Raw genomic sequence first — 22,765 nt, 5'->3', positions numbered from 1 at the left:
CAGAGATCAGATTTGCTTTTCTGTGTTCCAGAAGATTTTATATGGGAGGATTCATTGAGCATCCCCACTTGTATTCTGAAGTTGCATAGCTCAGCAGTAGCTGCATGTTGTGATTTTGCTGATTGTGTAGCTAAGCTAAAGACAAGAGTTGAAGTTAACTGGTGTCCTTGCATTCAGAGGAGAACTTTTGATCCAATAGAGATGTCAACTAACAGCAGAGAAGAGTAGATTGCTTTTACTGATGCCCCCTTCTATCTGTAGCATACACACTGTTCTATCCCAAATCTCTGGAGCTGCTTTCCAGTGTGTGTTAGTTTAGTTTGAACAATCGTTTGAGGAGGAACTAGGATCATTGCAACATGGTTTGATCCTGTCCTTGCTTGAATAAACCATAGTTTATACTAACCAGAGCTCTCTGGATTTTTGAAAGATTGTAAGGTGAGGAAAGAGTGATTTTTGGGATTTTTTTGGGGGGGGGGGATGAATAAATCTATGAGTAGAAAGGTACAGTCATACCTTGGGTTATGAACGCTGCGGGTTGCATGTTTTCGGGTTGTGGACCATGCCGAACCCGGAAGTACCGGAATGACAAAATGACATCACACCCATGCGCAGAAGCACTGAATTGTGTCATGCTCGGGTGCAGATGCTGCGCTTCAGGCTGCGAATGCTGCTGGTTGCGAATGTGCCTCCCGTACAGATCACGTTTGCAACCCGAGGTATGACTGTACAATAGCAAAGGCAGGTAATCATACATCTGTTCTGAGTGGCTTTTTATCTCTATACCTAGCACATGATGGCTTGGCTGATATTTTTACTGAAGATGATTAACTTAATGCTTTCTAGATAGCAGGTGGAACTGCACCCCAGTGGATGACACAGAGAGATTTGCCACCTGCTTAGGGGGAGAGGGCAAGAATGGGAATGTTTCTGCTGATCTGACTCTATATAGACAGCCCTCTCAACTACCCCTATCTCCATTTGTTTCAGTTCTGCTTCCCCTTGCCCACATTAACTTGACATTAATCTGCTCTGAGCCTTCAGACAACAGGAAAACATGTGCAATCTTAAGTGCAGCTTAATATTTTACCAGCAGCTGTGGTTGATCTTAACTGTGGTTGAGGGGAACAAGCTAACTTCAAACTGTGGCTGATCCTGGCTTGTTTTCCTAAACCATCGTTAAGATTAACCATAGTTTCAGGTTTGGACATAATGATAAATCATGACATATTGAAAACAGAAGGGAATGCTCCTGATCTCCTTGGGTTTGCACTGGAGAAGGAGGAGAAGCACATCAGCCCAAAGTTTCTGCATTCAACACTAACCATAGTTTTGTATTATGATACTCTAAGCAGATTGCTAAGACCCAGTGGCTGAGAAGCAACAGTGAGAATGAGCTTTGGCCTCTGTAGGAAGCATGATGTTAGACGAGACAGACATCTGCTCTGAGGTAGCAGTTAAAAGTGCACATCACTACCAGCTGCTTTAATTTTTTGGTGGTATAATTAAATTTATGCCCTAGCCCTATGGCCAGGTATGCCCTCTGGGTGGCTCACAACAATAAAACCAGCACAATATTAAGCAAGAACGCAACCCTTGATTATAGTTAACGTTAATATAAGACAGCTACAACAAGGCACAATTAGCTATAAGCAGATGAGAAATCTGCACAGTTTTGGGCACAAGTGAATTAGTTTTGTCTTGACTTGTCTTCACCGCTAAACTGATGACTCAGCTCGAGCTATACGAGATCAATGCATTCAGTTTTGTTCAATAAATATTAAAACCTGTACAACAATGGGTTGTTTTTCTTTGCTTTTTAGACTGGGGCTCGTTCTCTGTGCTAAACTCTTCTGTTTATTATTTTGTGAAAGTCAAATTAAGTGTTCACTATCAGCTGTTTTTATACCCAGAGTGCTGGAGTTCTTTGATCCTGAGGCTTAAGAGACTTAAGGGTGGACAGGATAAATAAATTCAGTTAGGCCAGAACAAGTCATAAGAGTCTGGGCAAAACTGTGTGTATATGTGCAAGGCATGCCTGCATTAGAACAGAAGGGGTGTTGAAAGGCCTTTTGGGTGAACAGGCTGTGACTTTTACCTCACTCATTGCCATCAACTGGGCAACACACTAACTCTGACTGTAGCTGCTGGGACCGTGACTTTTTAGCCATACAGTGGTACTTCAGGTTACATACGCTTCAAGCTACAGACTCCGCTAAACCAGAAATAGTACCTCGGGTTAAGAACTTTGCTTCATGATGAGAACAGAAATCACACGGCGGTGGCGTGGCAGCAGCGGGAGGCCCCATTAGCTAAAGTGATGCTTCAGGTTAAGAACAGTTTCAGGTTAAGAATGTACCTCTAGAACGAATTAAGTACATAACCAGAGGTACCACTGTACCTTCCATGGGGAGATGAGCAGCATCCATACTCTTTTCAGCAGTGAGGTAATAAATGCAGTGTGTTTCCTTTCAGTAACAGTATGTATAAAAAGGCATGCTTCTTAATTTCCTTCCCTTTGTATGTACACTGATGCAATTTTGAATGATTGTCTCAGTATCTTTTTATCTAGTACTGCTGAACCAGAGATGTGAAAAGTTCTCCTAGGTGACTTAAATACCCCAAATACTTTTCAAGACCATGCTGATAATTTATCATGGCATGCCAAGGATCAGTTTTTTTTAGAACTGATAATGTAGACCAATCCCACTGTGGAAACGCAGGCTCCTCCTTTTTGGCAACTGGTGACACGACATCCAGAAAATAATTAATCATACAATGAAATCGTGTGAACTGTTTTTGACAGCCAGGAAGTCTATGTGGCAAAATCTAATTGTGATTGCTTCATCTAACGTAGCTTGGGGAGGATGTTCTCAGGATGCAATGTTAGTTTATTTGATTAATCAAATGCATATTATGAGCCCTCATTTCAGTGGGTTAAATTTTCAGACAGTATTAGTGACAGTGTCTCTAGGAGGGTCTAATATGAACCACAGTTGCATAGTGGTTAGAGTGTTGGACTGAGACATGGGAGACTAGGAATCAAACTCAGCCATGAAACTTGTGAGGTGACCTTGACCCTCTCTTAGTCTAACAGTTTCTCAGCCTAATCTACCTCACAAGGTTGTTGTGAGGATTCAGTACACAGCATATAGCACAGCAGTACTTTCTCCTTGTTTATATCATAACAAACAGCATCCTGTTCTTAAAATCATTCTGTTTTCCAAGCTGAAAAGCAGCCAGACCCTTGAACAGATAGCTTGCCTCTCTCCTTCTACCAAAACACACACACAGGCCATTCCCCCCCTTTACCTTGGTTAGAGGCAAAAGGTCAATCCCAGTCTTCACAAACCAATCCATTTGAGGTTTGAAGGGTCTGTTGAGGGTCTGTTGATGCACAACTGCAGATGGGACAAGATTATTCTCTGCCTCCAGCAATGATCAGCAAAGGCCCATCAGAGCCAGCTGCATACCAACCCCTGCTGCCTGTTGCACAGCTCCTGTTTTCTCATCTCTTCTCCCCACACCTAACAAGGGATCATTCATGCAACATATCACCCCTACTTCTGCACAGCTCGCACACTCTCCCCAACCCAGCTCCTCCCTTAGGAAATAATAAACCTAAGATTCCCATTCAAATGATTACTTAATCCATATAATTTTCTAAGTATTGTTTTGCTCTCACCTATTGCTTTATGTTTCTGTGTTTTGCTTTGAAGTTCAGAATATCCATAGGAAAATAATGATACGCTCTGAATGAAGCATTGTACATTGGTAAACAAATTGATTTCTTTCCATTGCAGTCTTGATGCTGTAGTCTTTATTATTGTTTATGCTTTACTCCCTGACCCACTGGGGTTGCTAATGTGCAAACTCGAACGTTGATTAGATCGCCAATTAAAAGGAACACAAGCACCATGTCGTACACATATAATAAAACTGGTAATTTTATGTCTTGTCTGCTTATGAAGATAAAAGATGAGCTACCATGTTGTCAAAGAAAAACAAAACAAAACACCCAAGCAAACCTGAACCAGGAAAAGAACAAAATACAGGCTTGGTTTAAATACACCTATATTTGCTGAAATAAAATATCTCATAGATCCAGTTACAGAAGTCCCAACCATCATAAATGTCTTCCTGTGGGTCAGTGGGTCTGACTGTTAACGAGAAGCTTGGTGGTTTGAGTTCACTGAGGGATGGCTGTGGACAGGATTCCTGCATTGTAGGACTAGATGGCCTACTGATTCTATGTACTTTGTAGCACCCATACACACAGCTATCGCTAGCAGCAATAGATTACAATTCACAGGGGAGTCAGTGAAGGTCAGAACACTGTATCAAAGTACCACTTCACTTCTCAAGTATGGCTTCATTAAATCCATGCGCCAGCCAATCTAATCCAGAATGCAAGCAAAGCCAGCAAGAGAAGGGCCCCACAAGATTGTATCTCCGGCATCTGCATTCCCGAGACATTTTGCAGAGCATTTGGTTTTATTTAGATGCTGTTTAGATTTCTGCTGCTTTTGGTGTTTTGAGTAGCATGGAATTTCTGAATGCTCCAAACCCCGTATTCTTTGAAGAGCAGGCAAGACTGCCAGGAAGGAAAGCCATTGATTACTGATCAGGAGCTGTTGATGTGCATGCTTTTCTCCAGTCAAGCTCTTGGTCACCAAGCTCTGGCAGAACATGGTTCCAGCTTGCTTATAAAGACGCTCTTGAAATGCTATGAAATATCTTAGCCACATCTCTTTTCCTTGAGGCTATATGTTTGCTATACTAATGGGAGGGAAGGAAGGGAATGACATCAGTGATGCATGAATGGGAGATTGTTCATGTACCAGGTTACATCATCTTTTGATGTGCAGCATATGTCAGCAGTGCTGAAAGGCAGGTAACCCAAACCCTAGAGGCAGCTGTGGCAAAGGTACCTAGATGATATGACAGCAAACCTAATGCTGATAAGATTCTAAAGTTGGGATGTGTAGGTAAATACACTATGCAAGTATTCTAAATACAAGACTATAGTGACAATAGTGCAGTGGTACCTTGGGTTACATACGCTTCAGGTTACATACGCTTCAGGTTACAGACTCTGCTAACCCAGAAATATTACCTCGGTTTAAGAACTTTGCTTCAGGATGAGAACAGAAATCGCACAGCGGCAGCAGGAGGCCCCATTAGCTAAAGTGGTGCTTCAGGTTAAGAACAGTTTCAGGTTAAGAGCAGACCTCCAAAATGTTCTTAAGCCGAGGTACCACTGTAAATGGTTTCCGCAGAAAGCTGACCTGTTTCTATTTTCCCTCATATATCTTAAGCAGAATTGAGGATGACTTGTAAGGCAACATATAGTTGGCTCAGTGTTATTTCAAAGTAGATTTGCTTCTGCACTAACCCTTTTTCTCTGGAATTGACAATTCCCCCCTCATTTAGTTATCATAGAGATTCTGCACAATGTTGTTTTTAATGCAGGGCAATGGTCTCCAGATGTTGTGCTGTTGGACTGCATCTTCCGTCATTCCTAGTCATGCAGCCAACCATTGCATTTCAATCTTCTCCATATTATTGTCTTGTCTTGAGCAGCGCTGGCTTCAAACATTTAATATCTCATTAAAGGTGCTCTTTTAAAAAAATAAAATTGCAACCTCATTTGAAATATAAATGCTGGCAGTGAAATCAGCATTTTGGGTAAAGATACGGTGATTTCTGGTACAAATGTGGATTGTTTATTTATTTAGGAGAATTATATCCTCTCCTTTGATTGAATAATACACAAAGTGGCTTTCAGTAGATTGGAACAGGATATATACATGCATACGCACAAACTCAAATCCGCACAGTCCAGTAACCCTTAGCTTCCTTCCTAGTGTTTTGTGCCAGAATTAATTAGATCACATACTTGGAGATAATGTTCTCATTTCCCTTCCCTTCCTCTTTTTTCTCCTCCTTTTCCTTTCCTGTGTTTGACAACTTTTTTAAAAGAGGTGAAAAGAAAACCTTATTAAACAAACAAACAAACAACGGCAGTGCCAAAGTTGGAAATAAAACTTGGGCTTGTATTCTGACTTGGGTATATATTAAATTATTTGGCTGTCGCAGTAACAAATGTAATCGGCTAATTAGAAATAGAAGTAGCTAATACTCTGAGTTATTTTTACAGAATCTGTGAAGATTAAAAGCTGAGAAGGAAGGGCAGAAATCATTTTGTTGAACTTATGTTTCCCATGAAGACTTTTGATAAAAAAAAAAAGTTCAACGGAAAATGGGGAGGAGATGCTTGGGTGCACTTGCAAGATTGCCTGGCCTGCTAATCCTTCATATTTGGCTGGCTCCAGATTTATTTATTTTTTAAAGTATCGAACACATGTTCTGGTACTGTTCAAAGGCCTGTGAGAGTTGGGAGTTGATCGAAAGCTCTCAATTCCACTGAAGTGGGTGGCCAGAGTGCAGGCGTTCAACAGCTGCACCGAGCCCACTGATCTTTGTCATTTATGAATTATTTTGCATGCCGTCTGGAACCAAAATGGTGCCGTAGTTTTTAATAGAGGCAGTTGTTTAGGTACATAGCCAAAGAAGCACATTTTCTGCGTGTTATAAAATGATCAGCTCTTCATTTTTTTTTTTTTTTATAATAATTTTTATTGATTTTACAACATAAAGAAAAAACAAAACAAACATAATGCGACTTCCCCAAACCTCCCCTTCACTGCATCCAAATTTCAAAATTTTTAGCAATTCTTCATCCCATTTTTATCTTTAATTCTCTTTAAAAAGAGTTTCTGCTTTATAAATTTCGATTTATAGCTGTAATTCTTAGTGTCCAATCCCCTGACATCTTAACATTCCGAAATTTTACAACAATTTTTAAGATAGATTTTAAATTTTTTCCAGTCCTCCTCCACTGTCTCTTTCTTCTGGTCACGGATTCTGCCGGTCATCTCTGCCAGTCCCATAAATTCAGTCACCTTGGTCTGCTATTCTTCCAGAGTAGGTAGTTCTTTAGTCTTCCAATACTTCGCCAAAAGGATTCTTGCTGAATGATCAGCTCTTCAAAGGCTTTTTTTTTCTCCTTTCCTTTTTTTTTTTTTTGCTTGCTTCAGTGCCTTCCAGCTAGAATTCAGATGCAGATGTCTAAACTTTTAAGTGTTTTATTTGAATTGTTTTTCCTAAGTTGCTACTTTATGCACTTTTGGATGAATGTAGTGAAAAATGTGCTGAGCAGGAGAATTCGTTCACTGGCAAGAACACCTCCTTCCATATCGAGCTGCCTGTGCTTTCATATCAGCCCATGGGGCCTCCTCATATTCACTACGTGGGATAAGGTACATAGTGGGTGGGAGCCGAGGAAAGGGCTTTTTCAGTGGTGTCTACTTCAATCCGAGACTGAGCCTTATTTGTTTACAGCTTTAGGGGATGGGTGAAGACTTTTTCGAAGAATGTTTGGAGGAGGTTGCTGTTCTGGTTGTTGTTGCTGTTGGTGCTATTAGTAACTTTTATTTGGTTGTTGTGTGTTTCTAACAAATTGTGTTTTTATGGCTTAGTTGTTGGAACAAATTGGCTCCTGAACACTGCAAACCTGGAAGTGAGTGTTCCGGTTTGCAAACCTTTTTGGAAGTCAAATGTCCAACGCAGCTTCCGATTGAGTGCAGGAAGCTCCTGCAGCCAATCGGAAGCTGCACCTTGGTTTTCGAACAGTTTCGAGAGTTGAATGGACTCCTGGAATGGATTAAGATCGAGAACCAAGGTACCACTGTACTTTTATGTACTTATTTTGTTATAAAACAGCCTTTGCAAAGGGTGGTGTGTAAATATTCTAAAGTAAGATTAAAAACTGCTAATAGACCACCCACTGTATTTTGTAACTGAAGCTCCCAAGGAGTCTTGCAAGGGCCTCCACATTTACATAGCATCACAGAAGTCCAAGCAGGTCATACTTGTACATGATGTATTGCACAGGGTAGTGTGCAGCAGAGGTTGTGAACCTTTCCAGGCTCGAGGGCTCATTTCAAGCAAGAGAAACTGTTGTAGGCAGCGCACGCACGCTGCAACTGAGCACACACTGAAACCGACCCCATTGACTAGTGTGGGATGCTTCTTTTAAGCCTAATTTCAGTGGAGGGAGAAAACCCTGTGAGTTACAGGAACCATATTGGTGACTCTTGCTGTGCAGAATGTTCAGTAATCAAAGCACGACGCATTATAGTAATTCAAGCAGGAGCTAACCCAAATACAGTCATACCTCGAGATGAATGTGCTTTGGGTTAAGCGCGTTCGAGTGGTGCTCTGTGGCAACCCGGAAGTAATGAAGCACATTACTTCCGGGTTTCGCCGCTCGCGCATGCACATGCGCAGAAGCAGCGAAACACGACCCGCGCACGCACAGACGTGCCGTCACATCTTGCATTCCTTCGGGATGCGAACAGGGCTCCGGAACGGATCCCATTCGCATCCCGAGGTACCACTGTAGGCCAGGGGTCAAGTTTCATTGAAGAAGTGATGTAGCTGTTGCACTAGCCAGAGGTTGTTAAAAGGGTCAAGGCCCCTATAATCCATTTGGACTTCCAGAGACAGATCTGGCATCGCCCCCAAACTGCAGTCCTAATCCTTAGTGCAATGCCGTTCAGCCAAGGCTGAACACAACCTCCAAAGTCAGAAAAACCACCCAGTAACAGTACCTCTTCTTGTGTAGATTAAGCTTAAGCTTATTGGACCTCATTCAGCCCATTCATGCCTTCCGACACTTCCCCCCAGCTGCAGCACTCCCTGATTCTGATGAAAAAGAGAAACAGTGCTGGATGTTCTACATATTTATGGTATATCACCCAATTTCTGCAGACTGTCGCCGGGGGTTTCATGTACATATTTAATAGCATGGGGGACAAGATGTAGCCCTGCTCCACACCATGCTGTAGCTACCAAGAGCCACCATTGGCACTGCCTTCTCAAGACTGCCATCGAAATGAGAACTGGACAGCTGGGAGTCAGTTGCCATCAGAACTATCTAGTATTGAAAGCCACTGAAAGTTTGAGGAGAATTAGCAAGGTCAGATTCCTCCTATTCTTTTTCCAGGATAGGTTATGCATCAGAGTGATCAAGCCTGTTCCATGCCAAAGCTAAATTTAAATGGGTCCACCCAATAATTTCCCAGCAGCCACTGCCATGAGCATCTTACCCGAGAAGGTGAAATTTGTGGTGAGCATTTGTTACATTTCTTTGGGTTTACTGAATATTTATTTTAGGGCAGCATATCAATGATTTCCTGCAAGGAGGCATTGCATTTTGTGTTAAAAATAAAATAAATTATCTTCTGCATCCAGTTGGTCAGTCCTCTCCTGATAGATGCTTTATATAAGCCAGGAATGGCAAGGGTCAAGCAAATATAGATGGAAAGCTGAACTCCTTCAAATACCTTTTCATTGTCCTTAGGCTAACCACTGGAATACATCACAAAAATAAATAAAAAATTGGCTATATGGTGCTCTTGTTGTAGCTGCTGGTTGTACTGTAGACAAGATGGCACCCCAGGATTAAGAGTGTGTCACATTTGTCAGCCTCTGATAATTCAGTGTATATGTTAGAATAAATACAAAACAAAATAAAATAAAACTAATGGAACACCCTCATGGCCAATTAGCATGCAAATGTATTTCATGTTGCAGGGATTCCAGGATCTGGGGTGGTGGGGTGGGAAACCGCATGGTACATTCACAGCTGTTAAAATAGGAAAGCTGGTGGTCAGTAGCGACAGAGTTTCCATACAGAGGTGGAATATAGATGGGGGGGGGGAATCATACACTCACCATAAAGCAAATTATTTCATTGTTGACATAGGCAATATGTTGTTAAAAGCGAATGGCTGTCATCTGTTAGAACCTGCAAGGAACAGTAGAGGGTAATAAATTGCCAAAGAGGCAGCTCTCAGGTGGCCTGCCATACGTCTCTTACTTAGCATGAAGGAGAAGAAATTAACTGCAAGCTCTTATACGTTGTCTTAAGATGCATATTCAGTGTGTGCCACAGTGGCCCTTTGTGGCATATAATGGAATATCTGCTGTGGTTAGGTTTCCATTGTTGCAGGCAGAGTAAAGGTTCTGTGGAATTACAGCACATCCATTGAAGCAATTTCTGTCTTAACAATAGCCTTCCTCCGTCTTACGATTCAACATCAGCAGCAATGTGGAATACTAACAAAGCACACTTCAGTATAGCAGTGGAGTGGCTAACCCTTGTAAATATTCCTTGAGGGGAATTTTGTACGCTGCATGTCAGGGAGAAGGAAAGCTAGGATTTTCTCCTCTGACATGTGTGTTTTGTATCTGCAGGGAGATACATAAAATCTCCCATTTACAGGCTGAAATGGGCTCATGTGATTCTTCTGATTGTGTGCTTCAGTTCTTAAACATACATGACTTTGCAGCAGAGTACATTGCATTTGCTAGGAGAATATTGCCCTAAACGGGTTTTCTGCACTAACTGGTCCCAGATTTTGCCCAATATATTTTGTTGCTTTCGGTGGAGCACAAGATGGTAACCCCCATTCAAAGTATGGAAGCTGACTGGACTCTTAGATGAATCTTGATTCACCGTTGGTGATGTGATAGTGCTCTCCTTCATGAGTCTGAGGCAAAAGCATAGCTTTCGTGTGCAAAGAGATGCCGTGAAGCACCCATAGCTCTGTTCTCCAAAGGAAGGGGAAGACCAGGGGACCTTAGAAGGAACAGCCAGGGGCTGCCGCCATTGTGCCTAAGCATCTGTTGCCTGAGATACAGACTTAATGTTGTCCAATGGTAGGGCTGGCCCTGAAAGATATGTAACTGATTTCATTATTCAGTGTGTGGATTGCTGCTGTCATTTTCTGAGTCTCCACACTCATACTCTGTTTTCCTGATGGCACCAAGTTGCGAGGTGGAAGTGTGGTTTCATAATGTGATGAGGAATCTTGTGGAAAGTAGTTCTACACATTATTGCAGGAATGGGATCACATTTCTGTAAGGGCATGCAACTTTTACTTTGTCTATAAGTGGAAAATAGTGAGTATTGCAGGAATATTCAAACAGGAAAATAGTGGTTTCGCACTGAACCCAGTGCTGCTATTTGCTCTGGTCAATCAAAGAATACTTGCAAAGATTTCCCTCATTTTCAGAGTTATTCTCTCTCTCTCTCTCTCTCTCCTCTCCCCCCCCCCTTGGGTGTTCTGAATGTTTAGGCTGTCTCTTCAGTCAGTGAGCCCAAGATAGCATCACCAACATCACCAGCACAAGATCCTATGTTGTAGATGATGGAGACCTAAAGGAAGAAGCTTATGCAATCTGAAACCAAAATGAAATTAAAGAGAAATAGAACATGAAATATGTGCAGGTAAGCAATTTATTCACTGTTGTTTTATATGATGTATATTTCTATTTGTTAAGAATATGTACAGTGGTGCCTCGCAAGACGAAATTAATTCGTTCCGCAAGTTTTTTCTTCTTGCGAGTTTTTCGTCTTGCGAAGCACGGTTTCCCATAGGAATGCATTGAAAATCAATCAATGCGTTCCTATGGAGACCGTCCGGGGACAGAGGGGCCTTCCCCTCTGTCCCCGGACCTGTTTAAAACAAGGGGCGGCGGGGAGAAGATTGCTTCTCCCCGTTGCCTGCCCCGCAATCTCCGGGGACAGAGGACCTGTTTTAAAGCAAGGGAAGGGGCAGCGGGGAGAATTGCTTCTCCCCGTTGCCGCCCCTTGGTTCAAAAGGGGTCCGGGGACAGTGGGGAAGACGCGCGCACCTTCCCCTCTGTCCCCGGAGCTTGCGGGGCAAGCTTCGTTTTGCGAAGCAAGCCCATAGGGAGATGCGTCTTGCGAAGCGGCTAAGAAAACGAAAAACTCCTTCGTCTAGCGAGTTTTTCGTCTTCCGAGGCGTTCGTCTTGCGGGGCACCACTGTATTATTCCGGCAAGCACTATTATGCTATGTTTCTTGAGAATGATTTAATTCCTAAATCCACTGTGTGACATTGGGCAAGTTTCTGTCTCTCAGCATCAGTTACCCCATCTGTTAACTGGAATACTAAAAAGTTTTCATATTGTAGGTTTTGAGTATAGTGTGCCTGTTTGGGAGAAGAACCACCACATTACAATATAAGGATTTTTATAAGGATTTTAGCTGTGCAATCCATAGATTTACTTCAATGGGTGAAGGGCTAGTGCATGTGCAGAGTTGACAGTGCTGCGCTAGATGGACTTAATAGTCTGACTTATAAAGCAACTTCCTATGTACTCAGAAACGCATCCCATTGAATTCAATAAATGAACACAAATTATCAGCCTAAATAACTTTGCATAGTATTTGTTAACAACACAAAACAGCTCAGTGGTTTGCAATGTAGACCCTATGTTATTAATTTATTTACTTTCTTATAAACTTATATCGCACCCTTCTAGTGAGTTTGCATCAGTTAATAAAATTCAGCAATTAAAAACAATACAGTCAAATAACTTTAATAATAACGGTATGAAATATGGATTGCTTCTGCACAGACATCTGAAACTAGACATGCTGTCTTAATGTGTGACAAACTTGTCTTAGGTAAGAAGGAATGTTCTCGAGGTTCCAATGCATGTTTCCATGATAGATTTGCTCCTGCGACATCACACAGGCAATTTAAAATGCCGCCTTCTAATCAGCTCTATTAGCTATTCCCTCTGAAGTGTGAGTTCCTTGCAAGTCTGTCAGAGCTCAGGTCTCTGTGAGCTCTCATGGCTCATCTTTGACATTAAGAACTTATCATTGCTCTGGGTTCCTCATTCCACTAAAACAGGTCTGCTGGTGCGCTGAGATTTGATGGGCCAAGATTTGCCACTGACTGCGGGTTTTATATCCTGACATTTGGTAACCTGGAATGCAAGCTGACTGAGAAATTAATTTAGGTGCTTTTATGAAAATGCATGTGTTTTAAAAAGGCACGTAAAGTCAGAGCTTTAGGTTATAAAATGGATAACATAATAAAAGGCTTGTGTGATCAAAGATGACCGAGACACATTTTGTGTTATGTTGGTCAAAAACAAGGTCAAAATAATGAGTCACTCTCCAATAATTTATATAACAGTTTACAAAAGTGCATCCTGCTCCACATTCATGAGAGCATTAATTTTTTCATTAACCTAGCTGTGCCAATTGCTTCCTATCAGCTCTCATAGAGTGAGTAGCAACTGCTGCGGGATGATTAGCCAAATGGCAGGCTGCCTCCTATTTGCCTCACTTCCCTTCAACCCTCTCCAATTGTAACCACAGTACTTGCTTCCCATCAGCTACTGCTGTGGTGACTCTGCTGTTGTCTTTAGTCTGAGGAATGGTGTGTTGCCCTTTTACCAGCTATATGTGGTCAGAGGGCAGCTCACCTGGAGACTGAGCAAAGGTAGCCTGGGCTTCCCTGCATTTCTGATCTTTTTCTCTGCTGCATCTCATCACAATAAAAGAAAGGGTAGATTGGAAAGCTTTGGGGCTTGGGAAGAGTAGGTTGTCTCGCACTCTTTCCCCCGCTCTCCTGATTATGTGTGTGCTCTGGAGAGCGTGTGAAGTGCTTGCCCAATCTGGGGCCACACACACCAGTTGTATGGTTCCCAGGGAGAGATTGCAAGATGCAGTACAGTGGTACCTCAGGTTACATACGTTTCAGGTTACAGACTCCGCTAACCCAGAAATAGTACCTCAGGTTAAGAACTTTGCTTCAGGATGAAAACAGAAATTGTGCTCTGGCGGCGCGATGGCAGCGGGAGGCCCCATTAGCTAAAGTGGTGCTTCAGGTTAAGAACAGTTTCAGGTTAAGAATGGACCTCTGGAATGAATTAAGTTCTTAACCCGAGGTACCACTGTACAGCCCATGGACATCTTATGTGATGTGGTACTTAGGCTCATCAAATTTACTTGTATTCCTGTTTTCTGGACCAGAAGGGGTAGAAATGTGACCTAGAAATTCTTATAACATTTTTTCTTTCTTTCCCTTGGAAATTCAGCAAGCCTTAAAGCTTTCTGTGGCATCTGCTGGCTCCAAAATTCCAATAGTAGGCCAGAGCTATACTGAAGTGGTATCTAATAGAGGCTTATTATATTCTATGAACAGACATGAGGCGGAGGATCTTGCTTCCTTGCCAATTGAGCAGCATGTGTTGTATTATTGTGGAACCATCACCTGTAGCCCCTCGTTCTCCCTGTCCCCCAAATATTTCATTCAGAAACATGGTCTACTTCTAGTTTATATGTTTGAAATGACATTGCAGGATTCTACGGTGGATAAAGGTGCTGCAATGTTTCTGAGCAGATAGTAAAGCAGGTTGCCCCGGTATCATTAACAATCTCTTTCCTAAACTACTATGGTTTGCTTATTTTTGAGATGACTTCCTTCAAAGCAGCTGCGTGCATTAGCCAGTTTTACTTGCTATGCAAGATGTTTTTGGACAGCAGTTCAACATTTAGACACTTCTGTGGTCCTCAAATCCCTTCTGTTTCAGAAGGGGCTTACCATCTATGTTCATGCATGGTTGGGGGGCAGGGGGAGAACTATTTAACTACTTCCCCCTTCCTTACTTTACCTAAGGAAAAACACTTTGTGTGTATGTTGGAGGATGTTGAAATATGTCTATGTATGTAAAACTAAAATGTTTAGAAAATATCTGAGAAGGGGATTCCTTTTTGCTATCCAGTGGATCTTACAGCATGTGGCCAGATATTATCATGCTTATACAGCCCAGTTCTCCTCTTTTATTAACAGTCTTCAGCGAGTTGCACAGAGTAGCTCTAGTCATGTGGAACTGTTTAGAAATGCAAGCAGTGACAATAGGAAATGTCAAGCTGTAATGGAATAAGTGCAGTAGAATTACAGGCAGCAAATGTTCATTAATAAATTAGAACCATGTTTTCTTTTTCTTCTAATTGCATTGGTCTCTGGCGGACAAGTGATTGTATTTTTCAAGTAACTTTTATCATTTACCTTTCATTTGTCTGGGGGTGTGAGGGGCAATGGAAGCACAAACCTATACCAAAACCCATTCTTTTAATAATGTGTTGCACATTTAATACTATTCTTGCTCAAATGTAGATGGTTGGAATTGCTTCAGGAAATGATAGCAGACATGAGACTTAAGGTGTGAACTCTGGGAACATCAGTGAAAAATGAGAAGTAGTTGTAGGAAATCATGACTGCAAGTAAACGCCACAACACATGCATCTTGAATATTAAAGTCTGCATGCACTCTGCAACAACCTTTATGCTGTGCAAGGCTATTCAGCTAAAAGGACAGATTTTGATACAGTATTGTGTTAGGAAGACTTAAGTCAGCATGGACAAATCTGTCTGTTTAGTTTCTCTCACCTTCTAATTCTTAGCAGTATAAATTCCAAATTCTCTTAATATACACCTGTTTGGATGCATTTTTTTGGGGGGGGCAAATATACATAATTTGGCCACCTTTCCCCTTTAATATAATACATTTTGGTATGTTACCTTCCCACTATATATGCATTTTGATGCACACCTTTCCCTAGTACACATACGTATTTTTTGGCTGGAGAACTGCATCACAGAATTTGATGAAGCACAAATTTTGAAAGGTAGCTGTGTTTCAGTTTGCATATAGTTTCAGAATATGCCAGTTAGGTAGCTTCATATTAAAACGCAAACTAAGCAGAACTCCTTCCCCAGCGCTTAAGACACTTCTACACATTACAGTTGCTATATGAAACATCAGAGTTTCCTGAAAGTATGCACCTCATATGTGAATCTTTCAAGACCTTTGTATCTGGATCTGGGCACTCAGAGAATATTGGCGGTGTTTCCCACAACAATTGTAATGTGTAAATCTGCCCCTACTTTATTCTGCGTAAGTGTAAAGTTCTGTGGCGTAAGCTTCCCTAATAAAATTAGCTTGAACTTTGCAGAGGGTTTTCCTAGCACCACATAGAATGTTTGGCAACAGATGAGCCACCCTCCTTGTTAAATCTGCTTGTTTTTATTCAAAAGGAGTGCAAGCCCAGTTCTCTCTGCGGTAATATCTTTCAATTTTAACACTCTGCTGAGCTGCTGAAAAGGAACGGGCCACCCAGTTCTTCGAAGAAGCAGCTGTAGCCCTTCGACAGACCTCTCAATGGCCGGAGTGAAGCAGCACACGTTCTCATTTGTCTGCATAAAACATGGGTGGCCAAATATCTCTTGTTTTCTGGAGGTGGCAGCTATTGTCCCCTGCTCCAGCTTTGCAATCTGAAATGGTTTTGTTTGGCTTCCCGTTTCTGCTGATTCAAATACATTTGGATAACAACAAGGATTTGCAAAGCAGCCCACAGGATAGTGACCTCTTACACAACCCCCTCCTTTCTGAGGCTGTTGTTATAGCTTGCATTGTCCCAACAGGGTCTGAAAGAGCTGGTCGCTGGATGCTTTCCTTCTTGTTCTTCGGCAAAGAATCACCATTTCATACCATATATTTATTGATGGAGCACAGTTGCCTGCTCCAGGGGTGTGTGTGTGTGTGTGTGTGTGTGTGTGTGTGTGAGAGAGAGAGAGAGAGAGAGAGAGAGAATATTAACACATGATATATGTGTTCTTAGACATATTGCACTTTGCTTTGAGGAAACACGCTTTTGAAGAGTTTTAAAGAGAACCTTTTTTTTTTAAGGGAGCTTTGCAGGTACCAGGTGTTGCCTCTGCATGTAAAGATCCAGAAATGAGTTCTGCAATCTTTCATTTCACACAGCATCATGTTACCCACTCCCCTCCTCCATATAAATATCAATATCCAATATCCACATGCCTTCCTAAATGTGTACAGATCGATTGGCTTATTGTACTTCCTAATTGACAGGAATGTGAAGCAGGTTCACACCCTGGAGATTCCTCTGTAACCATTGCTGCTTCTGGATACCCAGAGGCTGAAGGCAGATATGGCTGGTTCGCTAGCAGTACCCATACCTTATGAATGCCCAGAATGCATTGCTGTAATGCACTCTGTGGTGGGACTGCCTTTTGACAAGTACTTGGAAACTTTAGGTGGTTCAGAAGGCAGCTGGCCAAGAACTACTTGGAGCTTGCAGAATTCAGAAATAACTTCAATATTAGCCCAATATCATTGGCTGCCAGTTGGCTTCCAGGTTTAATTCATGGTTACATCATGTTGCACGATCCCATTGGCATTTCAGGAAGTGCTGCTAGGTTCTGAAGTCTTTTTGCGTAAGGAGCCTTGCACATCGCACAATTGTGATTGCACAGGGGGTGTTTAAAAACATTTACAGGGCAAAAAAGATTCCTTGGCCACTCGTTCCATTGGGGAGGTCAGCACTGCCCCCCACCCCACCCCACAGAACTTCACATAAATTATTCCACTACCTGCAAAAGACTCAGGAATGAGCCATCTCTTGTGGGGAGGGACAAAGTGTTTCACAAAATAGTGGACTAGGCTCCCTGCAGCATTAATACACACCTTCTTGAACACTCAGATCAACTACTGAAGCCCTGTTCCATGTCATCCTGCTTTTTGAGGTGTAATGGCAGGCAACACAGATCAGTTTGGGAATGGCACCATGGCTATGGAATTCTCTCTGGGTATGTGTAGATTTTGTTTAATTTAACAGGATTTATATACTGCTTGATCAAAAGCTCTAAGCAGTTAATATAAAACATACATTCACCTTGATTGCCTTCTGGAAACTACTGTGGTACCTCGGGTTAAGTACTTAATTGTTCTTAACCTGAAACTGTTCTTAACCTGAAGCACCACTTTAGCTAATGGGGCCTCCTGCTGCCGCTGTGCCGCCAGAGCATGATTTCTGTTCTCATCCTGAAGCAAAGTTCTTAACCCGAGGTACTATTCTTGGGTTAGCGGAGCCTGTAACCTGAAGCATATGTAACCTGAAGCGTATGTAACCCGAGGTACCACTGTGCTGCAAAGTTATTTATATTAGATGGACTGGGTATCTCATTTGCTGTTGCCCAAAGTGCTGTGTTGTTTATGGTGTGTTGCATTTCCTGTTGTTTTTATCATTCTTTTTAGGTGTCTTGGTGGCTTTTCCAGCAGGAATTAGGGATGCAAATTATTTTACTAGCAAAATAATTAAAATGAGATCTCTGTGCTGTTTGTTGGCATGTTTAGCTGTCATCATAGGCCATATCCTCTTTTCCTAGTGGCCAGCTTTCTCTTTCTCTCATGAAACCCTCCTTATAAGTCTGAAGGGTGTTGAGAGATTGTTATCTCAGGCTAAATGAATATGTAAACATTTCTTCCCAGGTGCAACTACAGTGACTTGTAGAGGTGAGGTTATGAGGAAGCATTTGATTGACTGGTCAGTTTGTATTTCTGCGTTTATGCTCCTGTTTTCCTTTGCAGCTGTATTTCATGTGGACATATTGATAGTGTCAATATTTAGAAGGACCCGAGAAATCTTTGGAACATAATCAATAAGGTGCAAAGCAGATGCACCCACAGACCTTGAAACTGCTGAGTTGTTCTGAGGTGTAAGAGAACCAGATTATTGCAGGTTTGAAATGTATGTTTACCTTGCCAAAATTATGCTTTGCTGATAATGTTCAACTTTCTGCCTTGAATGTTTGTTGTTGAAGGTACAGGTGTTTTGATATTTTGCAAACTTTTAGGCGCATCAGCATATTTTACACATTAGTTCATTTGTGTTCAGTGCAATATGTGAAACATGCAGGAGAAAATAGAAGGCTGCAGATAATTTTGTGTCTGTGTTGGTCACTCATGGATTCATTGATTATTTAATGGAGGATTTATGCTCTGAGAACACAAGAATAGTCTGTTGAATCAGGACAGTGGCATGTCTAGTCCAGCATCCTGTTCTCACAGTGGCCACCCTGATGCCTGTGAAATCTAAAGGCCGAATAAAGTTTTAGTCATCAATACAGTGTGTCACGATTTTCAAAATCACAAGAGATGTCTTGCATGAAAGGGCAGAAGTATTATAAAAGCTAGATATTTTGGTCTGAAAGGTTTAAAATGCCACGGGAATGCACTTGTGTAAATATACCATGGCTGTTGATGCAAGTGCAGTAACATAAGTTTTAAAGATGAGCAGGCAGCAAATATATTGAAAGAAATGGCAGATTTAGGGATGGCCCACATTTTTAAAAATCAAATCTTGACCTTAAATTCTGTTTCTTGTGAGTGTGTAAACTGCAGTGACAAGTCTGTACGCAATTACAAAGAAAGTAGGCAGCGAAAACATTATTTAGAATTATTTCTGTTGTGGGTAACATACATTTACAAGAGGCAGGTCCTGCCTATATATGCCACTTTGTGTTTAGAGCATTAAGACATGGAATGAGGTTGATTGCAAGCAAGACTGCAGATCACTATTACCTCAACCTACCTTGCATTTGAGCAAATGAAATTTCCAGTTGTTTGGGATGGTGTGATAGCATAGAAGCTTGTCCATGAGCATTCTTGTTACTCAGGAAACAAATATTGTAATGTTTGCAACTTCTGTAAGACAAGGGCTCCCCCCTCCCCTTTGTCTGGAATTAAAGCCTTTTAAGTGGTTTGTGGATTAGGCAGCTCATTTGCACCAAACTCTGACCTGGTCTGCATCAGAACAAGGTGAGAACAAAGTAGAATGTTCTGTGCCACTTCAGTCTGCAGGTGAAAGATTACATTTCTAAATGGTCCCCTAGCTTAAAATAAAAAATAGCCTTCCTGCAACCAGGAACCAGCAAGGAACAGCCTGGGGCAGAACTTGCTGATGGACTAGTTTTATTTTGTTTTTACTTGCAAGATTGTTCAAAATGGTATATCCCACTTGCAGCATGTAGTGGTACAATGTACTCTACCAACTTTTCCTAATGCATGCACGGATCAGGGTCCTGTGTCTGCTGCTGAGCTGAGATGGCACGGTGGTGTTTTGTTTTGAATCCTCTTCTGGTGCAAATATGCTGAATAGTGCCTTTCTGTTTGGTTGGAAATAGAAATGGCTTCATGGCCTTAAACCTCATGTTTCTCTGTGCCCTTAGAATTTAATTCTGATGCAACACCTCCCCACCCTCTTCTTGTAGGCTCATGCGACAACTTGCTTAAAACCCATTACTGTTGATTATTTTGTTGCTATTGTTTTTCCTTCCACTGTTTTTGTGACTCATTTCCATGTACATGTATAACTCTGCAGTGAAGCCACATGGGCTGTTTTTTCAGGAACTGGGTGTATTTACTGAGCACATGTGCACCAAGCTCGGCTCATTCAGGCCTTTGTTTTCTCACACAAAGGTGAACACAGAGCATGTAATAGTAGCATACACTTTTTGCATTATCACTGGGGTTGTCCTCTGCAACATTCTCCTCATCCTTGGGATCATGGTAAGTTCTTGTAAAGGTATAACCTGTGTATCACCACTCATATGGTTCTGAGTTTATTAACCCCATAGCAAAAGGAATCTTTAGACTCTGTTGTATTCTGGCTTACTGAGTAAGCTACCTTCCCCATGTCTTGTGACACAACTTTACTGCGTAGTTGTACTTTACTACGTAACTATGTTTCGTTCATTAACTTAGTTCTAGGCAGCGTTAGAAACTCAGATATATAAGCTAGGCGCCAAATGGCTCCTTAAACCAGGACTACATTCGCCAAAATGGAATGCCTAGTTGGCCATTTTGGGGCCAGACAGTTCGAAAATCGTATTTGATCCATGATCCGTTCGGGAGGCATGTTTGCAACCCGCAACGTTCGCAGCCTGTAGTGCCGCGTCTGCGCATGCATGTGATGTCATTTTGCGATTCTGCACATGCACGAGCACCAAAACCAGGAACTAACACGTTCCAGTACTTCGAGGTTCGGCACGGTCTGCAACCCAAAAACACGCAACCCGCAGCGTTTGTAACCCGAGGTACGACTGTATGAATTTTTGGTTGCTGAAATTCATTGGACGGAATTCTACAGAATGTGTTGCTACTCTGTGAAAACAGTCAATATCCAAGGAATGCACCTCCAGATAGTGGAGACATCAGATGCTACCTTGGTGCCCAGGTGAATTTTGAACGCTGGTGCTAGGACACTACCCATCAAAATCTGGGAATTCCATCACTCTGTATCTGTTTAATACAGCCCTCCAGACCTTTCTTTCCAACCCTTGTGACTGTCCCAGACCATGTACCCCTCTCTCTTCAGGCCATACCCCTCACCATTTTTGAGTGTTTTTATCTATCTAGTTTGTATCTTTTAACTATGATGATTTCTCCTGCTTGACTTCATGCATGCTGGGGAGGGGTGTTTGTGTGTTTGTGTAGAAACCTCTGAGTGGTTGGATGTAGCTTATGGTACAAAATGTACGAGTCTCACATCCATTGCCTCTGGTCCTGCCCACCATCCCACTTCTGACATCATGGGGATGTGGGTGGCGCTGTGGTCTAAACCACTGAGCCTCTTGGGCCTGCCAATCAGAAGGTTGGCGGGTTCAAATCCCTGTGACGAGGTGAGCTCCCATTGCTCTGTCTCAGCTTCTGCCAACCTAGCAGTTCGAAAGCATGCCAGTTCAAGTAGATAAATAGGTACCTGTGATGGCCTGGGAATCTGATTCAGAGGCTGAACCGGAGGAATCCCAGCCTGGACAGGAGTCCCCGCCTCCAGGGCCGGCTGAAATGGGGCAGGGCCTTGATTCTGAAACGCCTGCACCTGTGCCAGATCCTCAGGAGCAGGCACCAGGTGAATCCACTCTGGCTCCGGAGGTGGTTGAGGACTCAGTGCCTACAGGTGAGTCTCCCCCTGGGTCCAGTAACCCTTCAGCCTCTCCTGAACTGCAGAGGCTCAGGGCAGAGAGGCGAAGGGAACTGGTTTCTCCCAGGAGGAGAGCTTGCCTTAAGGCCAGGAGAGGCGGGTCTCCTGGGGGCCAGGACCGCCCCTGGCCTCAGAGAAGATAAAGGCCAGTCAGCCCGGTCCCAGGTTGCGGGAGCAACATCGTTGAAGAGCTGTTTCGGCCAGCATCCAGTCCTGTTCCCCCAGAGTTCCTGTCCTTGCCCGGCTTCTCGCTGTGGACCCCGCTTCGCCCGAGGAGGACTGTCTGCCGACCCTCAACTCAGGTCCTGGACCTCGCCCCACGGTAACCTCCCCCCTGGACCAGCACAGTACCGCTGTGGCAGAAAGGTAAATGGTGTTTCCATGCACTCTGGTTTCTGTCATGGTGTTCTGTTGTGCCAGAAGCGGTTTAGTCATGCTGGCCACATGACCCGGAAAGCTGTCTGTGGACAAACACCGGCTCCCTCAGCCTGAAAGCGAGATGAGCGCCACAACCCCATAGTCGCCTTTGACTGGACTTGACCATCCAGGGGTCCTTTTCTTTTGCCTTTTTTACCGCCATGGGCATGCAGTCCCCAGAAGGCTGCTCACAGAGGAATGTAGCTCTCAAGCTACCCTAGATCTGAACCAACTGGGACGGATCTCTTTCAAGAGAGAGGGAGAGATATGGGCTGTCTTAGTTTCAGACCTAATCTTAAAGAAACAAAGATGGTATCTGATTAAGAACACAGGGACTAAGACTACGTACCCTTTAGCAATGGGTTAGTAATATCAAGGATAGCCATCTCATATGAATTGTTGTCCTGATACTAAATGAAAGGCGCCTTGCTAGTGCAGTTTTATTAGGACACATGATTGCATAACTTTTTGCTTCATTTATCCAGCACGAATTTAGATGGTAGAAATTTTGCTTAAGGAAATTGAGGGTGGTTTTGTTGTTGTTTTTTACAATGAAGTATAGTAGGAGCCTGCTCAGGATATCTTAACTTATTTTGGAGATAAT

At 42.6% G+C, this 22,765-nt stretch overlaps 1 protein-coding gene across 10 annotated transcripts in view; it reads left to right on the top strand.

The window, feature by feature from the left end:
• LOC309348353 (uncharacterized protein) overlaps window positions 1-22,765 on the top strand; it is a 336,443-nt gene that overhangs the window by 138,732 nt on the left and 174,946 nt on the right. For all 10 annotated transcript variants that reach the window (XR_014159340.1, XR_014159341.1, XR_014159342.1 and 7 more), the window contains one exon: window positions 11,208-11,359. Coding sequence is in view for 7 of the 10 variants with exons in the window: in XM_081873504.1 (XP_081729630.1) it covers window positions 11,345-11,359 (15 nt within the window). In the remaining 3 variants the exon portion in view is untranslated. The remainder of the gene's footprint in view (window positions 1-11,207; window positions 11,360-22,765) is intronic.

This window comes from Podarcis erhardii (assembly GCF_964252035.2).
Source record: "Podarcis erhardii genome assembly, chromosome: 8".
NCBI lineage: Eukaryota > Metazoa > Chordata > Lepidosauria > Squamata > Lacertidae > Podarcis > Podarcis erhardii.
Note: the sequence above shows the minus strand (reverse complement) of the source record. Positions and strands in the feature narration are given on the sequence as shown.